The 16,560-nt window shown below is 42.7% G+C and overlaps 1 protein-coding gene across 2 annotated transcripts; it reads right to left on the minus strand.

Annotated features, from left to right (window-relative positions):
* Positions 1 to 323: 323 nt before the first annotated feature.
* BMP2 (bone morphogenetic protein 2) lies at positions 324 to 15,994 on the minus strand. Of its 2 annotated transcripts, XM_060284643.2 has the most exons (4): positions 15,858 to 15,994; positions 14,368 to 14,717; positions 5,956 to 6,746; positions 324 to 941 (listed from the first exon to the last, which is right to left on the minus strand). In XM_060284643.2, the coding sequence occupies exons 2-4, from the start codon at positions 14,708 to 14,710 to the stop codon at positions 912 to 914; spliced, it is 1,164 nt and encodes a 387-aa protein (XP_060140626.1). In that variant the 5' UTR covers positions 14,711 to 14,717; positions 15,858 to 15,994; the 3' UTR covers positions 324 to 911. The 2 variants fall into 2 exon arrangements, with proteins under 2 accessions (XP_060140626.1, XP_030728442.1); XM_030872582.3 differs by lacking the exon at positions 324 to 941 and having other exon boundaries at positions 4,710 to 6,746.
* Between the last annotated feature and the right edge of the window lie 566 nt (positions 15,995 to 16,560).

The following is a 16,560-nucleotide window of genomic DNA, read 5'->3' on the forward strand; positions in this document are numbered from 1 at the left end:
AGTTCTCAAACAGCTAATGCTTTAAGAGCTCAACTTCAACAAATCTTCTACCAGCCATCTCGGCAACAAAAGACCAGGGTAACCTGGTAAGAGAACTAAGCCTTCCATATAAAGACAAAGATAAAACAGCTCAGCAGCCGAGATTCGACATCTTTAAAAATGCCTTTTCAATCTTTAACTTTTGTCTGGTTGGTTGTCTAGCAACCAAGTGCCGAAAAGAAACTCCACCCAAAACAAAGTGAAACAATGCAGACACTTATTTAGGAGTGTGTGTGTATTAAGGTTCTCAGGGTGCAAAGATAGAAACTTGCTTTCAGACAATTAAAACAGAACAAGTCCTGATTGTAGATGGCAGGAAAGGAAGTTGGGAGTGAGGAAAAAGCAACTCGAAAATGCGTAATGTGGGATGAGGGTATAGTTTCCACACACCGGGCTAAAGCAAGGTTTACACTCTTAAGTAATAAAAACAAACCATTAAGCTCGGCCCAGCACTGTCAGGAAGTATAAAACAGTTCTTGAAACTTTGCAGTGACTATACAAAGCTTTTCATAAACTCTGTTTCCTGATCTTCATTAAATGTTCACATCAAGTTGCCATGGGGCAATTAGCTTGCCTCCTGAAATCAATAAAGAATCAACAATTTGGAAATAGTTGTACAGTAAAATAGTTCAATAATTATTCTCTCATCGTGTTGTGGCCAAGCAGTTCCAGTGTAAATGCAGACCAGATGAGAGCCTGTTCCTCACGAGGGGAGCTTTCAGCAATGGGCGGTTTGCAGAGAGAGCTGCTCATCGGCACGCACTGCAGCGAGAATGCAGTCCTGGCACTGCTTGGAGTGTGGCCCAGAAGGCAGGGCAAACACGGGCTGGAAGTGGCGTTCAAGTCAATATCTGGCACACTGCTCACGCACCTCAGAAGGACTCAGTCCAAAGTGTGGAGACCTAAACGAAATGATAGACCCAATGGATACAAAATTAGGCACCCTACACTCAGCATTTGGACCCCAGACAGGAACAAACCAAGATTTTTTTTCCCCTGGGGTATATATATCTGCAAGAGAAAACGTAGGTATATCTATCTATCTATATATCTATATATCTGTGTGAGTATATCTATATCGATATATGTCTACGTTATATATGTATATAAAGAGTGTATTTGAGATTAGGATTCATTCATTTCAGCATTTCTTCAACAAATATTCAAATCTGAGTTGCTTGTAAGAAACCTTCAAAGTGCTCCCTTAGAAAGTAAAATGAGCCTACTAAACAGATGACCTTCCTAAGATGTTTTGCTACAAAAGAGGGGCCAAGACAAAGTTCTTTCTTTGCTGACCCCCTTTGCAGATGGAAGTCAATTCCTTTAACTTTTTCTAGTCAGAGCCCATTCACTTCAGCACCTTCTTCGAAGCCAACCGTGGCATCACAAATTCCAATATCCATTAAAGCAAATGTCAAATACTAGCTTGGGAAGCTTTATATCACCCTCTAGGCTCAATGGTGCTGTAGAGTGAACTGTCTTAGAACTTGAAAAAAAAATAAAGCATCATTTTTAGTATAAACAAATGCTTCAAATGTATGACATCTATTTGCTGCCTTCAAAGGGAAAACTTTTAACTCAGACGCTTGGCACTAAGATCACACGGGATCAACTCAGTGGACTGACTTAAGTGTTAAAACTTTTTAAAAGTACGTTAAGGGCTTGCACCTGCTCCCCCATCCACATAGATGTACTGACACGTATTTGACTAAACTGACTACATACATGCCCAAGCAAGCAAGCTGAGCAGATTTTACAAGATAAGCAACCAAGTGTTTTCATGTCTGAGGGTGGCTAGAACACAAAATTGCCAGTCATCTTGTGGGGGAAAAGAATGCCTTTGAAAAAAATATGTAGGGCATCATTTCAGATAAAATGTATCCAAATGCCATCCTGTATACAGGTTTTGTTGTTTTGTTTTGTTTTTCCTTTTAGTGCTATTTCTTAGCAAGGGGCCTAAACTTAGTCCCGCTTTCTGCTGTTGTGATTGAGAATTCTTACAGCCTTGCTACTCAATGTGTAAGACCTTAAGCCGGTGGGTAAAGGCAGCTACACCTGGGAATGTGTTGGAAATGCAGAATCTCAGGCCCCACCCCAGACTCATGGCAACAGAACCTATGTTATAACATGATCCCAAGGGGTCTGTATACACATCAAGGCTGCATTCTCCTGGAGCTAGTATTGGTGATTCGCATGCACATTAAAATCTAAAAGTTTTATTTAGAGCATTGGTCCCCCAAGTTAAGTAGAAGTTCACTTTGAAGTTTGCAGGGCAGGGAAACAGTGAGAAAACTCTGCCATGGAGAAAACCATAAGGCTATAACTTATGTCAGTGGGGTGCAGGCAAGAGGAAAAGCAATTTACCTGAGTGAAGCAGACCTGCATTAATCCCATCTCACTCTACCTGCCCCCTGCAAAAAATAAAGCAGAAAAGGAATAGAATAGTGCCAGGGCAGTCCTACTTCTTTGTGATTGCCTATCCATGTCACACTTATTTCTACACTTAAATTGTTCTTTACTGCAACGCTAGGTTCCTTTTGCCTTATAACAGACTGGGGGGCTGTGGCATCTAACACTCCATGAATCAATATTTTAACATTAATATGACTCTAGAATAGAAATACACTGTTTTAAAAAGTGCTGTGAAATGCACAAATGATTTTTCCACCTCCAATAAAAAGCTGAGGAAAAAGATATGGAACACTTAGATTATCCAGTAATGACGTAGCCTGCTACCTAGACCAGACTGATAGATCATCTCTCCACTCTTGGCCTCCTGAGGTACAATTTAAAGCAGCAAATGGAGTAGAAATTACGCAAAAATGGAAGCACAGAGAAATTTGTAAACGACTCATCTTCTTCTTCCCCAATTTTGAAGGCAAAAAATGAACAGAGCAATCTGGACCTGCCATACAGGTTAAAACCATGCCAGGGAGGATCACACAGCCCAGACAAGCACAAAACGAGATGATACAACTTAATTTTGAAAGGTGATTTCCCCAAATTCAGAAGCTTACTACATTTTTTGAAAAGCCAACTCTAAAAAGATTCAGTTTCCTATAGAATAGTGACTGAAAACTGAAGACATTCAGTGCCATGGGGTTAGTTATGACACTTCTCAGAATGAAGAATGTGAGACAAAACGTCTATAGGAATGTAGAATATATGTAAGAATATTATGTTTCTCAAATGAGCTGCCAAGAGGGTCAGAGTCCTCAACTATTAAAAAATCTCTGAAATTAAACTGAAAATGCCGTCATCTATATATATGTAATACTAATCACATATATCTTCATATGTATATTTATACATATTACATATATGTCTATATATATTTACACATATATTTATATGTATTCACACATATATTTGTATATTTACCCATATATTTGTGTATATATTTATATATATTCACATATATATGTCTATATATATTTACACATATATTTATATGTATTCACACATATATTTGTATGTATATTTACACATATATTTGTGTATATATTTATATATATTCACATATATATGTCTATATATATTTACACATATATATTATGCACGAACCATTTGAGAACCGTTTGAGAAAAGAACATTTGAGAATCATTTTAACCGAGAAAATCAGACCCAATGAAGCAGAGAAATAAAAAGGGACGGAACTGCCAAATGTATGGAAATTCTTGTGCTGTACTTTTACAACTCTTATCTAGAGTATTTGGAGATGAGAAAACGTGGGTTATTATTTTTTAAGATGTTACGACTGTGCAGCCTGCCCCTCACACCCATGGCAAGAGAGGGTGAAGAATGCCAAGGGACAAAGACGATCCCGCCCTCCACAGGGGTGTCTAACACCAATGATACATAAAGAGCAATAGAATAGGGATAAAAAGAAACTAAAAGATTTTAACAGTGGAAGGAATAAAAGATAACTTGTACTAATTTTTTAGAAAAATATGATCTACGTAATTTCAAAACGAGGGTTAAATCTATCACACCCAAAATATAACCCAAAATGTAACAGGGTCATTGCAAGTTAATTCCTGGGACGAATCTGATGATAACACTCTGTTCCTTTACTAACACACTTTTTTTCAGCCGCATCAAGGAAGGGCTAGGAAAGGAAATTAGAACTAGGCCTCACCAATCACAGCAGGATCAGAGGTGACACAAAGTCCTAGAAATTGACCTTAAAATACTTCCAGTAAAATTGTGGGGTTGTGGGTCCCCTGGCCATACAAGCATACCCACCGAACCCTTCCTTGGGTCTGATTTCAACCCAGAGCACAGAAGCCCTGCCACTGGTATGTGTTCATTCTGAGTGGCCTAATTCGACTTCATTCTGCTTGGGCTTCAGTCCAACTGGCAGATGTCCTTGTAGAAGCTTGATCTCAGACACTTTCCCTTTCTAATTTTTTGGCACCATTGCCTCTACTGCATGGGATATCATCTCTGAAACTTTATCTTGGGTTCCCCAGGTTTGGCTTGATTTTTGTTGCTTCGGTTTTCTCTTAAATCTTCCTGCCCCAAAGAGGTTCATGTGAAATACTAAATCATTGATTAATTCCTAGGAATTAGCCAATGACTTGCCTGCAAATTTCCAACTATTCCTTGCCTTCTCCCTACCTCCCTCCAAAATGAGTAGCCTCAGAAGCAAAAATGCAAACACAAGGTAATCTTTGTGAACGCTGTACAAATGCACCATTTTCTCTTACAGGTTGGCCTTTATAGAATGAAATGCCAGAGCTTTGATATTTATTATCTGAAATAGGTTTAACATTTGGAGAAATGTGTTCAAACACATAACCTTGGAAAGAAAAGCAAGCTGATGGAACAGAGAACAGGGGTAGGCAGAAAACAATTTTGCTGTGGAGAGGCAGTTAGAAAATTGAGTCCTTTTGAGCATAAAGAGCTCTTAGGTGAGGTAAAAGTAAAATACAAATCAATTTTCAACTCTTCATGAGGGCCACTAGATATCAATTTTAAATATACATGACCACAATATCAATAATGACGAAATCTTATGTTTTATTTAATACTTTGGCCAGACCAGCCCCTTTGAAGGGGTCACTAGTTTAGGAAAGAAGAACAACAAACCATCATTCACTTTCCTGCAGGTTCATCTTTTCTTAATTATTTCTATTGGTCCTGCTTTACTCTTTCTGCAAACTAAGGGGTGGGGGGTTTCTATATTCGATCAGCAATGTCTGGTTCTTATCCAAATATTCCACCTAATAAGGATGTAAGTTCTCATGGACTGGACAACCACTCTGCAACATTCCTGAGAATTGAATAATATAATAATCTTGAAAGTCAGCAGAGTGGATTATCCACTTTTTTTTTTTTTTCTGGACATGAACTTGTGACCTTAACAGTAGCACTGCAAAAAAAAAAGCAAATGTGCTAAGCACTTTGCCAGAGTAACCTTCCATGTAGACTTTTCATCTTAAATACACACGACTGAAAACAACTACAATTTTTGGAAAATTATGTACAAACCCAATACTTCTTTTGATTACATATAAATACAAATTAGCTATTTTTCCTAAAAAGTGGTTATAATAGTAAATAAATACAAAATAAATCTGACCATTATACTTCATGTGCTGGGGTTGAACCCATATAAAATGTACAACTAAATACATTTTAAAATCTTTAAGGAATAATTCTCTGATTAAAATATTTGTTTTCCCAACTTCTTTTCGTAGATATAAATATATTTTCAAAATAGCTGTTTTTTTTTTCTCCATTCCATTCCATAAATAAAGTCTTCATTGGGAAATATTAAAGTGTCAACTTGATTTTTTTTTTTGCTTTTTTCTAAAATATATATATATTTATTTATTTATTTTATTTTATTTTGCTGTGCTAACGACACCCACAACCCTCGACAACCATGTCCTGATAGTTCTTTAATACCACCTTTTCATTCTCGTCAAGGTACAGCATGGAGATGGCACTGAGTTCTGTTGGGACACAGCACGCCTTGGGAATCTTAGAGTTAACTGAGTTGACCAGCGTCTGGACGATGGCGTGGTTTGTGGAGTTCAGGTGATCAGCCAGGGGGAAAGGGCACTCCCCGTGGCAGTAAAAGGCATGGTACCCCGGGGGGGCGACGATCCAGTCATTCCACCCCACGTCACTGAAGTCCACGTACAAAGGGTGTCTCTTACAACTGGACTTGAGGCGTTTCCGCTGTTTGTGTTTTGCCTGACGCTTTTCTCTTTGGTGGAGAGGGTGTCCTTTCCCATCGTGGCCAAAAGTGACCAGCAAAGGCCTTCTCTGTGACCAGCTGTGCTTGTCTTGGTGCAAAGACCTGCTAATCCGCACGTGCCTCTTGGAGACCCCGTGGCTGTCCTCTGGGTGGGCCACCTCCACCACAAACCCGTGGTTGGCGAGCCCCTGCGCTGTCCACCTCATCACGGCAGGGGTGACATCAAAGCTCTCCCACCTGCTGGCATTCTGAGTCACCAACCTGGTGTCCAGAAGTCTGGTCACAGGGAACTTGGAGTTGGCTGTGGCAGGTTTTATAATTTCATAAATATTAATTCGGTGATGGAAACTGCTATTGTTTTCCAAAGTTTCCTGCATCTGTTCCCGAAAGACCTGAAGTTCTGCTGAGGTGATAAACTCCTCAGTGGGGATAGAAGTTAAATTAAAGAAGAATCTACGGGTTGTTTTTCCACTTATTTCTGGCAATTCTTCCAAAGATTCTAATTTAATGGAAAAAAGTAGAAAAAAAGAAAAATCATTCAGTAAGGCAAGTATGACAATTTGATTGTATATAAGGATTTATATACATCACTTCAGGGTTTGATTTAACACATGTAAAAATCTGCAGCCAGAAAGTTAAAATTTGCCCTTTAGATAAAGAAATGATCCTCCCTTTTCTATACATTTATGTCAATATACACACCATGAAACAAAATTTCACAATTCACTGTTACGTGTTTAATCTAATACGTGAATACTGCTTCCAGGTGGCTATAATGATGGGGGAAATGGTGAAGCATTTCTTTGGAATTCACAGACTTTAGGGCAAAAAAAAAAAAGTCAGCACTATAGTTAATAGAGGTCTAATGAGTGAGGATTTGAGGAAATTATTGCATTTCTTAAAAAGAAAAAGGCTTTAATGTCAATCCCTTAAGCAGTATTCTAAAACATTACTCTGCAATTTAGATGATTTACAAATCTCGATATACAGATTTCAGTTTCCTAATTAAAGACTCTGAAACTCAACATCAACGATGACATTTTGCAAAGTACACCCTACTATTTTACTCAAAAGTCCAGAGACAAAGGCATTTACAGGGATCTACTTCTTTGGAAACGTAAGGGTGGTACTAGGACACTGTAGTAATTAAGGCTGGATGATTTCAAGAGAAATAACTTCCCAACTTTGTCTCTTCTCTCACCTCTTTATGACCTCAAAAGCAAAATCTCATTGCAGATGCTTTTGGGAAAAAAAAATAATTCTCTTCTGTTTGTAATTCCTTTATCTTTAAAAAAAAAAAAACCATATTAAAATTATACACCTACCCAATAATAGGCTACAGGATACAGATAAATCTCCCCCAAATTTATATAAATCTACAGAAATGTCATTATTGACATTCATGATGTAAGGGATAATCTAATTACAGAATAATCATTTTATATCTATTATCATTATTTTAAAATAGTCATTCAAGTGGGCTATTCATAAAAGTTCTTCCTGATTTAAAATTCCAGAATTTCAATTTTAAGGAGTACTGCTTGTCAAGCAAACAATAAAATATAACATAGCACCTTGAATGTATAGTCTGCAAATCATCAAAGGTGCACATTATTATTAAATTGATAGTAAACAGCACTAGAATTTGGGGTATTTGGGTTTACTTTCTTCTAGCTTTATCACATCCTGTTATTTCACTGTCAACAAATTTTACCTGCTTCATTCAGGATCCAACCTGAGTGCTAACAAAATCTATTTGGCCCTGTCATCACCATAAGAGGAAACCATATTTTCATTAATTTTCTGGTTGTATTTCTCCTGAACCAAACGGCTATTCATTGTTCACAAAATTTAGACATTTTAGCAAAGGATAATCACTTCAGATCGCTCAAAGATTCTACCTGTGTAAACCTTCATCATCAAAGCAACAGTCATCACTGCAAGCTAAGGTCAACAGGGGTGGTTTATACCAAATTATGGAGGAATGCTTTAATGGGACGTTTCTCAAACTTCAACCTCTGTGCAAAACACCTATAGGACACCTTAACTGTTCAAATGCAGATTCTGATTCAGTGGGTAAGTCTGGGGTAGGGCCTGAGATGCAGCATTTCTAGCAGCTCCGAGGTGAGGTAATGCTGGAAGCTGGTGAACTGCCCTTCGAGGCTAAAGGTTTTAAAGAACGTTTTTCACATGCAAGTATAAATTGCCAGGAACTTTTTTTTTTTTTTGCGGTACGCGGGCCTCTCACTGTTGCGGCCTCTCCCGTTGCGGAGCACGGGCTCCGGACGCGCAGGCTCAGCGGCCGTGGCTCACGGGCCCAGCCGCTCCGCGGCATGTGGGATCTTCCCGGACCGGGTCACGAACCCGTGTCCCCTGCATCGGCAGGCAGACGCTCAACCACTGCGCTACCAGGGAAGCCCCAGGAACATATTTTAAAGTGCCTTTTTGTTAAATAATATAGAAATGAATAGAAGAACCATTAGCGTTGGCCAAGGAGTAAGACTTGAGGCCAGGGGTGAGCAGCCAGACTCAGAACAGAAAGATCTAAATCGCCTCTCCTTGGACAGGGAGACCATCAGGCCAAGAAGGGAGTCCCCCACTGTCCCCTCAAGCCTGCTAACCGGTACCCGTACGGATACCTTTGGGGAGCCGCTCTAAACCCCGTTGCTGGCTAATGGTACTTCTGGCCAGGCACTATTTTTAAAATAATCCTCCCACCAATCAACCAGAGCTCTCCTCTGTGGCTCCGACAAGTATCAAGGGTTGTGTTTAGCCCCTTCTTTCCTTTCCTCCCTGCAATTCAGGAGCCCTCTGATGTTTTCCCTGAAGGCATTCTTTCAGCAGAGAAGCCACCAGCTACCAGAGAAAAGAAGAGTGACCTAAAAATCTGCACACCCATCAGACACAATGACACAAAGCCAAGGCCTGGACCCGGGCAACTGACTTCGCTGCTCCCGGCACACCTAAAAGCGCTTTCTCTTCTTTTAAGGAGAGGAAGGAACGGCACATTATCCAGGGCCTTTGGGGAATAGCTGTATTAACAAAGGTGCCCAGAGAAATCACACACACACACACACACACACACACACACACACACACAGAGAGACACACACACACACACACACACACACACACACACAGCCAGGAGGAGGATGAAGGAACAATCTCCCAGGTAAGCACGAGAGACAAGTAAATGAAGTAAAGAGGATGGGTATAAAAGGGGCATTAAATAGAATAACCCTCCAAAAGACTAATATGAGACTGAATTATACAAAACTACCACCATTCAACTGGATTTAACCTATAAAAAAGCAGTTTCATGTGCTTCAAAATCTCATTGGAGGTAAGTGGCCAAAAGGATAATCACTTAGCAAAGGAAAAAATTACACTATTAAACATTAACAAGTAATGTGAAGATCCCTCTCCAACTGTGCAGTTTCATCTCAGTCAGCCTAATCCCTGAAGGACCACTATCCCTCCTTAATACAAAGGCCTCCATGACAAGATCCCTGACTGCAGACTCTGGTCACAGAGATAAGTCAGAAAGTCATAAGAACCCCCAAACCCAGGAAAACAACTGACCAAGGTTAGGGCACCTACTACCCTCTCCTTTGATCTTCAAGGGAACATGAAATTTTTCTAGAAGGCAGAAAAAAATCTGAACGTTTTGAAATGAAGTAAAGAATCTGCAAATCACCACAACAAGCCTAGGGATTCTGAAAATATGGAGTATTTACCTAAGTAGGTAATGTATGCTTTTCTGGAGGTATATACAATTATTAATTCTCTGTAAATAACCCTTATTGAATAAGCTGCACTTGCCAAGGGATCTGAGGATTCCAGCCTATCTTAGACATGGGTTCTTGAAACTCTAAGTTCTTATCCAAATAGATGGAGCTATGGCTACAAAAATGTGGGAAAGTAAAGAAAAATAAGGCAACAATGACATTTGACCTCTCCTCCAAAAAGTGAAGTTCTAACTTAATCATCTACGCTGTCAATTATTCACCTACATTCAAAAAGACAAGATTGAATTCCCTCAGCTAGCCTAGGTCCACTTTGGCCTCCTCTTCCCTAGACCAGGGGAGAATAGGACATAAAGAAACAAGTCATCACGATAATGACAGCAGGTGTGCTGAATGGTTGTTTGTGCCAGGTCTGGCACTAAGAACTTTATATGAATTACCTTATGACAAATCAGTTAGAGAGGAACTGTTACTGGCTCCATTTTGTAAATGAAATAGTTGGAGCTCAGAGAGGTTATGTGATTTTCCTAAGGTCACAGAGCTAGTAAACTAAGAACATAGCTATGAACTTGAGTCTACTGCAGCTCCCAAGTTTCTGGCCACTAGACGGCACCATCTAACATAGGGGAGGAGTCAAAAACTCAAGCAAAAGTCAAAACCATTAGAGGCAGATTTATATTTAACACAGTGATAACGGTAGGGCAAGTTCTGTTCCAGTTAAAGGGATAGAAATGGTGGAAGAAGCAGACAGAACAGAAAAGTAAAGCAGAAAGGTAAAGTGGCAGGGGCCACTGGGACATACAGATCTTGTGTGGAACCACTGATATTTTGTGACTGCCTGTTTGTCCTACAGTATGATGAGGACAAGTTTTGATGGGTTTTAGCAAAAAGTGAGTTGTCATTACATTTTGAGAATTTTGCAACACTCTTTAGACAAAAAATGTCCATTAAGAAAACAACAATAAAAACCTGGGAATGTTCTAGTAAATCAGTAAGGTTGGAAATCACTGCCCTGAAATAAAATGAAAGTAGTGGAGAATAATAAATAAAATTTTCCAAAATATAAAATAATGGTTAGAGAATTGATGTATCAAGGAGAAAAACAACGATAAAATACAAAAGGTTAAAATGAATCAGTTAAAAAAACAAAGACAACAAAGGAGATGGCAGCTAAAAGAAAGAGCATGGTCGTTGTCACCAACCCTGATTTGGCCTCTACCCACTCTCTTAGCTCCAACACCTTTGGAATGATCCAGGGCCCTCTTATTGTTGCTTATTTGGTGAAACACACAAAGGGAAAGTCTTAAAAAGACAAAATAGCTCAATGAGGAGGGATCAAGGGGGAACAGAGAGGAACCACTAAAAACGAGGCAAAATGGAAAACATAAGTGCAAGAACTATCTCTGGGCACCAAAGCCTCAAACTCTATGAGCATTTCCAAATAGAATGCCTGTTCTACCTAAAGGGGGCCTTTCACAATCACAATGAAATACCTGGGGACACTAGGGAAGCACCCCAAGTGAGCACTGGTTTGGGGGGGTGTATGTGTCCAAATCCTTTGGTTGCACTGGGAATTTGTGATACCAGTGCTCCATCACAGAGCAGTGGTTGTTTCTTGAACTTTCCTTTTAAATGAATATTTTCAAGAAAATTACATTTGTGGGAACGGGGTTAATCTCTATTTCAAAGCTTTAGTCATAGAGGCAAATAATTCAGTTATTTTGGGCAAAAAGAGAACTGTGTCCTTCAGAGTCTGGAGAGTGAGCGCGTGGTCCTTCCATATTCCAATCTGACAGGAAAGAATGAAGATTTTTTGCAAGGCCAATCAAGTCAACCAATTTCAATGTGTTTTTAACTACAAGCAAAACACAAAACACTGTTTCCAGTTGAAGAAGTGATTTTTCTATCCTCAGTGGCAGTTCCGAAGCACTTTTTAACAACTTTGAAAAAAGAAAAATTTTCCAGCGCTTGGGCTCTCCCGAATAAAAGCCACTGGAGAAAGGACTAGACAAAACTTAATAGGAGAAATGACAACTGATAATTTCTGTGTCAGATCACCTATGATGTAGACCCATTATCTTCACACATCGGTTGAAAGAATGCCATCATGATACTTCTTGTCTTGTATTTCGCCAAATCACCCAGATCCCACCCGCAAATAAAACCAACAGGTAATTCTCGTAATCAGGTCCTTTACCAAAAAAACATCCACAAAGGCTCTAGGAACCAAATTCTGCTCTTAAACCTGCAGCCTTAATCACATGGTTTATTAAAAGATTTTTTAGTGCCATGCATGGATGTTTTATAAACAAGAATATTTACAAAAACCAAATTCTGGTTTACGTAAAAATGAAACTGTCTTCAAAAAAGGGCAATTCGTAGCTTAATGATTATATGCTAGTCTTAAGAAGAAAAGGAATGGGTTTGTTGAAATTTGGGGCAAACATTACATAGCTTTTTTTAATTATCTAATTTCATAAAGATCTGAAGTTATTATTGCAACTTGATTTTAAGCAAGTTGGTAACTTCTGCACTATTTGGTGCATAACATTTACACGTTTAAAGACATAAATTCTGACTTATAAACTCAAGCAGGCTCTTTAAGTTAAAATTATACACTCCAATAAGTTCTAGACTGTTTAGTTTTGGTCGAGCCACTTCCAGAGGAAGGAGAAATATGCAGACTTCACTGATGGAATCCTCATGCAACTGAACGTTTTTAGGTGTCAAATGCCTTAAATGATCTATCTTCCTTTAAAGTTCTAAGAGACACACACAGTGCCTTCTTGGCCTTAAAAATAAAGTTCAGAATGGTTTCCATGCTATATCTCCAGGAGAGGTGGCTGAAATAGCAATTCTTATTACTTTTCTATCCAGAGAAACAATTCTAATCAGCAGCAGCTGGGAATGATGAGCTGGATCTATAATCTCCCCAAGGTGGTGATGACAGAATGTACAGGAACAAGAACATTTCTGCATGACAACAGACAACTTCTGCTTTCAGTGGATGAATCCTGAAGGAGTAAAATGAGATCTTATTTCCTTTCAAATATGATTTCTGCTAGCAGACAGCACCTCACTTAGAAATGTGCTGAAAAATGAATTGATTTTTCAATTCATGTCCCCTTCACTATGTATAGCTGCCTTGATGAAGTCCCTTTTGTTATGTGACCGGCCTTTAGGACCCCTTCCCACTATTGACTGTTCTCACAAGTATAAGTTCTCCTTCACACTGGCAGAAAATGCCTGGCTGTGACACTACTGATTTGTTTATATCAGAGGGTAGATTTCCACTTGAAATTGACCACCTCAGCAAGGCAAGGCAAGAAAACCAGAACAATATCCCAGTTCCCTGATATCCTACAAGTGGCTGCTCTGTGTATACATCTTTGGACCATTCTCTAGAACTTGAACGAACCTGAGCTTATTTAGAATGTGTTAAGCCAAAGGAGCATTTAAAAGTGTAGAAAAAGAATTGAAGTGGAAAATATTTTTGACCAATTGCCCTAAGAACTTGGGTACAACAGATCTCACTAGCTGCTCTAAGACATTTCAAATCCACTAAATGCCTTTCTGATGAAACAAGTATAAACATCCTACCTTAAAAGAACCGCATCCAGTATCATAAAAGAAAAAAAAACCCCACATTTCAGTGCACATGAAGGAAAACAGGCAGTTGCTGCAAAAGCTTTTATCTGAAGGCTAGCCTTGTCTCTACTCCGGAGTTCATCTCAGATTTAAGCACAAGACAAGAAAGTCATTGTGGAAACAATAAGATTGATTGTGGAATTGATCTCCCACGAGGATTAGATAGGGATTTGAAATCTTCCAAACCAGGTCCAGATCTACTGTAAATTAGAAAGACATTGGAGTCCTGGGCTTTGATTTTTCAATACTATCTCTGAAAATTCTGCCCTTGGCTCTGTCATGCTTGAAACCCCGGCTTAAGCAAGAGAAGCAGATTTATAGAGCAAAGGCTTCCAAACAGACCTAAAGAGATCCCAATCTGCCCCCCTCCTCATTCTTCTACTATGGAATTCTTGCACGTTTAGCTGACTAGGGGCAAGCCTTTTGCCCTCATCTTCCCCATCACTTGATTTCTCTCCAGTTCCTGGAGGAGGAGTCGCTCTTCTGGCTGCAAGCCAGGAAAAGGGTGCAGATTTACCAAAGGGGAATCCCTGGCTCTCCCGCCACACAGGCAGTGAGTGAATGTCAGGTTCGTAAAGGTTCTTACAGAGGCAAACAGGGAAACGTCTGCAGCGCCCCGGCCAAGCTGCCCTTCCAGGGACGCCTGCTGTCTGCCCACTGTGGGGCGCTTGGATGGACGACTCCCCGCCCCCGTCTCCGCCCCCGCGCCCCGGCTCCAAGCCTCACCTTCGTGGTGGAAGCTGCGCACGGTGTTGGCGAGGCTGGCTGCCCTCTCCAGCCGGTGGTCCGGGGCGGGCGCGCCAGGCTGGCCCGAGTGCCGGCGGTACAGGTCCAGCATGTAGGGGGGCACCACGGCACCCCTGCTGGGGGTGGGTCTCTGCTTCAGGCCGAACATGCTAAGCAACCGCAACTCGAACTCACTCAGGACGTCGTCCGAGGGCTGGGACGAAGACCGGCCAGCAGACACCGCGAACTTCCTCCGGCCCAGCTCGGGAATGAGGCCGGCCGCAACGCCCAGGAGGACCTGGGGAAGCAGCAACGCTAGAAGACAGCGGGTCCCGGCCACCATGGTCGACCTGAGGACAGGGCCGACGTGAGTCACGGAGTTCTCCGCCCAGCCCTCCCCCCTTCCGCCCCCGCGGTCCCGGCTCCCGCTCGGTCCCCTTGCTTCCTCCTCCAGGGTGCCCACCCGGCTGACAACACTCGCGGAGACACTTCAGAGGAGCTGAAGCTCAAACGTTTAGGAGAATGGAAGACCCTTAGTTCCTGAGCCAGATGGATTTCACCCTCCCATTCCATTCTCAATCCGTCTGACAAAATTTGACCCCCACCCCCCACCCCGCGTCAGTGACTGTCACCTTTTCTTTCTGTGACACGCTGACAGCCTGTGCAGGGAACCTGGGGAAACCACCGTTTGGTCTCACACCCCTCCGTCCCCTAAACTAACCCAATCACACAGCGCTCGCTGGCATATAAACACAAATGGTGCATGTGACTTCCTTAGAGGCACTGTATAGAACTTCCTGATACACACACACGGTCTATAACTTCCAGAGCCAGTAAACTCAGGGGCACAACTTCCGAAGTCACTTGCAACCTGTGGTCCACGTCTCTAACCTCAGAGGTGTCAGGGCAGGCCACTCCATCCCCGAACCCCCTCCCCCCAATGCAGTCAAGATACGCAGGTATCTTCATAGGATTACGTAGATGGCTAATATCTATTAATTCCCGTGTCAGCACAAGGTGGCACGAGAGAACTGCCCCCTCGCATTCCTGGAAACAAACAGGGAGAATCCCAACTTCTAATATTTTCCCAAATGGGACGCAGCTCTGAGTACAGAGTGCAGGTCTCCCGGAGAAACTTGAAAAAGTCAGAAGGGATCGCCACGGCAAGGTGTACAGGTTGGCAGCTAACGGGTGAAATCCAGGGGCCACCCTCTCCAAGGGATTTCTTTGCCTTAAAAATAAAATCATCTAAGTGTTAACAGCCCTAATAAAATGCCGAAAAGAAGGGAGGGAGGAGGGGCGGAAAAGTGCGAGCCGGGAGTGCAAAGCCGACGGTCGCCCGGCGGCGGTAGGATGGGGGCATCCCCGCAGGAGCTCGGCTGCACGTGGACCTGCTCTGTTTACGTCCGGCCCAACCTGGCCCCGGGAGGGGCTCATCCGCCGGGGCCCCGCGCCCACCCACAGCCCCGGCCTCGGCCCACGTTGTCTACCTTTAGGAGACCGCAGACCGTCTAAGAAGCACGCGGGGACACGTCCATTGAAAGAGCCTCCACATGGAAAAAGCTCTGGCTGAAGGACCTGGCGCAGGGACCGGGTTCCCTTCCTTCGCCTCCTCCTTCTCCTCCCGGGTGCCGGCCGGGCAGTCTCTCTCCGCACGCAGGGAAAGGCGTCTCGGGTCGGGCCCAGCGGTGGAGTGGAGGGGCGGCGGGGTTCGCAGGCGGCGAGGCTGGGTCCGCTGGGGCAGAGGCACCGGCGCGAAGTGGGGAGCGCAAGTTACTCTCCCTGCAAGTTCAAGAAGTCTCCAGCCAAGTGCTGACACACAACAACAGCGAGCAGGGGGAGGAGTGCGGAGCAGGGAAGGGAAGGGAGAAAGGAAAAGCTGGTGCTGTCGTCGTCCTTAGGAACCAGAGCCCGCGGGACGCGTGGCCCCGCGGGGGGCTGGCTCCGGGACTGTGGGGGCGAGGGTCGGGCGCTCGGCGCTAGCTCCGCCGGGGCCCATGGCTCGGGCCAGCCATCCTGGGAGACGCCGGGTCCGGGGAAGGGCGCAGCGGCGATCTTGGTGCCGGGCGAGTTGCCCCCCCGCATCACTCTGCCTTCCTCCAGTGCACCCCCATTAGCGCTAGCCAGTTGAAACCACCGCGGCTCCGGCGCTCCGGCGTCCTCGGGCGCATTCTCCAGAGAGTCGAGCCGAGT

The sequence above is a fragment of the Globicephala melas genome, chromosome 15, assembly GCF_963455315.2.
Source record: "Globicephala melas chromosome 15, mGloMel1.2, whole genome shotgun sequence".
In the NCBI taxonomy this organism is placed as follows: Eukaryota; Metazoa; Chordata; class Mammalia; order Artiodactyla; family Delphinidae; genus Globicephala; species Globicephala melas.